Source organism: Alligator sinensis, unplaced genomic scaffold, assembly GCF_000455745.1.
Source record: "Alligator sinensis unplaced genomic scaffold, ASM45574v1 scaffold268_1, whole genome shotgun sequence".
In the NCBI taxonomy this organism is placed as follows: Eukaryota; Metazoa; Chordata; order Crocodylia; family Alligatoridae; genus Alligator; species Alligator sinensis.
In genome coordinates, this window is record NW_005841853.1 from 236,665 (window position 1) to 240,315 (window position 3,651).

Here is a 3,651-nt window from a genome sequence, read left to right on the forward strand (position 1 = left end):
GCTCTCCTCCCCTCTGAGACTTCAGCGCTTGTCCAACTATCCTCCTTAGCTTGTTGAAGTTCGCCCTCCTAAAATCTAGGGCCACAGCCTGACTGCTTGCCTTTGCCACCTTGCGCTGAATGGTGAATTCCAGCAGGCAGTGGTCACTGTCGCCCAGGGGGTCAAGCACCCGCAGCCCCCTCACCAGGTTGTCGCCCGTGGCCAACACCAAGTCCAACAAGGCATCCCCCCTGGTGGGGCTGTGCACCTCCTGGGTTAGATGAAGGTCCTGGACTCTGTGTAAGAACCTACGGGAGCACTCAGACCTGGCTGATAGCTCCTTCCAGCACATGTCTGGGAAGTTCAGGTCCCCCATGACTACCACATCTTTAGCCTTCGCTACCTCGGTGAGCTGACCCAAGAATTCCTGGTCAAGCTCCTCTCCTTGGTTGGGTGGTCTATAGTAAACTCCCACCGTTAGGTCCCTTTCCCCTCTTTTGCCTTGAACCCTAACCCAAAGCACTTCAGAGTGCTTCTCCCCAGTCATGAGTTGGAGGCTAATTAGCACGTGGCTCCTTTGTTTGGTAACTAGAATACAAGCACGTGCTGAGCGGTGGGGTCACCATGATTTGAAGTACAGTTGGCTCGGCTGGGGCCCAGCCCAATGAACTGTATTTTAAATCGTGATCCTTTTGTCTCTTGAGTAATAATGTGTGGTTTGTACTATGTACAAGTAGGCTTAAAAGTGTGTTTATAGACTACCTGTGCTAAAATTTGTAACGGTTTCAAAAAAGGTAAAATGTATCCATTTTGGAGGAACTAATTTTTTGGGCACTTCTTATAATTTGCCAATATGCAAATTAGTGCTGGTATGTTTATTTCAAAGTCAGGGGCAAATTTGAAAACACTCACTTCCATGTGCTGACAGTAAGGAAGTGGGGAGGGAAAGGGCTGCAGGGGGAAGAAGTTGGGTGGGTCGAGGGAAAGGAGGCTACCTGACACCCACCTCTGGTTTATTGTCCCTGCCATAACAGTGGGAGGGGACAAATTCAAGACAAACCTCCAATAATTAGATTCTATACCTGGAAAAATATAACAAATTTAGAAATGTTCCATATATAGAATCTAATTATTGGGGGGAATCATCTTACATTTGGGGTCATCTTATATTCAAGTAAATACAGTAACTTGCTGCGATGCAAACTTTAGTTCTTTAGTTTTTCATAATGCTGTAGAAACAGAACATATTGTTAGATTACAGGTTTGAGAGCTGAAGTTATGTCTACTCAGCAGTTGGAACACAACGCTATATTTTTAATGGTTCTAAACAGTTGTTCAAGTTGTTACTTGTCAGATTGCAGTGCCAAGGTCTCGTTTATTTGATACATTCGTTTTGGTGCTTCTCAGGCCTGAGAGTCTCTATGAAACAGATTTATACTCTGTGTTTATCTGCAGATTTCTGTTAAAGGGAGAGTAATTCTAAATAACCTTTTGTTTTAATCCTCCACAGACTCAGATGCTGAGCAGGATGCTGCTATCAAACTTGCCCAAGAGCGAGCAGAGATAGTTGCCAAGTATGACAGGGTAAGCGTCCTGATTAATGGTGTAGTATTTAACATAATCTGTTAGAAATGGAAGCATAGTCTTCCTTAGCTCTTCCTAAAATATTCTGTATGATATTAAACCAGTGTTTTTATGCCTGTGCATTTACTTTTTAAGTTGATCATTAATATATGGCACTAGAAATTGAACGTTAAATCACTAGTGCTAATTTAAAAGGCAAAAATATACCCATATTGGACTCTGATAGTAAATTAATTTTTATAAACAAAGGTTACCATTTCATGTGTTCTTTAAACCATTTAGCTAGTACAAGACCGTGCAAAATGCAACTGGGATAAATATGCCAACAACCTACTTGCGTGTTCCCATTGCATTGTCATTGGCGCTGATACTCTACAATCACTGACTTAAATTTGGAGAATTAAGGGTAGCATTGCACATAACATTATACAAAGCATAGCATATACAGTGTGGCAGCTCTCTGATTCTAGGGAGCATGGTCATTTTATTGTTGGCAACATTTGTTTTATAGTGATATTACTGCTATCTGTCCTAAGCCTTATAGCTGAAAAAGTCCAATTTAGTTTTGTGAATAATGAGCACAGATCCTATTTCTTCCTGATTAAAAAATAATCACAAATTCTCTGATAAAAAAAAAAAATTGCAATTCATGATTAAAATGAAAGGACCCCCACAGCCCCCCCTGGTCCTGCTGGTGCTCCTCATTCCTTCCCACAGCCCCCCCAGCCCTGCTCATGCCCCTCACTGCCCCCTCCAGTCACTGCCCCCCTGCCAGAGGGAGCACCCAACTGCTAGGGCTATGGGGCCAGCCCGGCTCCACTGCCCCGGCTGGAGGCTGTGGCTGCTACAGCAGAGCAGAGCCCGGCTTCCCCCACACTGCCTGCTTTGGGCTCAGGTGGGGAGGAGAGGCTGGCTCCATCTGCTGTGCACACTCTGAGGGGGCAGGGAGGACTTGTGCCCCCCAGATCTGTGTGTGGGGGAGTGGTGGGGCAGGCTGCCCACTGTGGGGTTGGGCTCCTGCCCTGCTGCCATCCCCTGGAGCCTCCACAGCCCGGTGTGTGCGACCCAGCGCTGCAGGGCAGAGCGGCGCTACTCAGGAAAGCTGTTTGCCACTGTGAGCTCTGTGCTGCCCTGGCGACGTGTTCCCTGTTCACAGGGCTGCAGTGAGGGACACAACCCCACGCCGCTGCCCTCACTGCTGTTGCACATGCAGGACACATGTCACTAGGGCAGTGCGGAGCTTGCAGTGACAAGCAGCTTCCCCATGCGGCCCCTCTGCCCTGCTGGGTCACATCCACCAGGCTGCAGGGGCCCCAGGGGAGGGCAGCAGGGCAGGATCCCGAGCCATCAGTGCACACCTGCCCCACACAGATCTAGCCTGTAGACATGAGCCTGTAGGAGTGCACACAGTGGTAGGGAGCTGCCCGCACCCCCCCGGACAAGTTGCCCATGGCCCCGTCCCACACTCAGCAGGGGCACTGCGCCCGTGCATTGCTGCATCGCAACCCCGGATCCTAAGCCCCACACACTGCCTGGCTGGGCAGAAGCCCCAGCCCAACTCCATCCCTCCTTATGGAGGCCTCAGTGCCCCCCGCCACTTGTGTGGGAGCTGCTCTCCAGGCTGCCTGGCAGCCATTTACATGTACATGCACATGGCACCCCGTGCCTGTCCTGCCCCCTCCCAGCCCCCTGCTTGCTGGAACATTGCCAGCCTGCAGAATGCTCATCGCAAAAGTGCAAAATCCGTAGGTTTCTCTGCTAAAATAAGAAATCCACATTTTACTTTGGTAAGGAGGGAAATCTGTGTTTTACTTCGTTTTTCTGTGAGACAGGGAAAATATGGGTCCCTGATAATGAATGATCTTTGTTACTTGGGGAGTACAATGGCCAGTGGAAATAGCACTGGTTGTGATGTAGAGTCTTTTTTACCTATGCCTGGTTCAAATCAAGGCTGTCACTATTGTTAGTGACTGAAAGCTGTCACCACCTTATGAACCCTTGGAGATTCACCACACTCAGATCCAAGATGATGCTCTCCCCCCCCCCCCCCCCCCTTAACAAGGGGGGGGGGGACCCACACCTCCTCTT

General features: G+C 48.9%; 1 protein-coding gene across 2 annotated transcripts in view; it reads left to right on the top strand.

Annotated features, from left to right (window-relative positions):
* The window catches only part of USP6NL (USP6 N-terminal like), a 142,511-nt gene that overhangs the window by 26,856 nt on the left and 112,004 nt on the right, over positions 1-3,651 (top strand). For both annotated transcript variants that reach the window (XM_025213041.1, XM_006016309.3), the window contains exon 2: positions 1,490-1,563. In XM_025213041.1, coding sequence (XP_025068826.1) covers positions 1,490-1,563 — 74 coding nt within the window. The remainder of the gene's footprint in view (positions 1-1,489; positions 1,564-3,651) is intronic.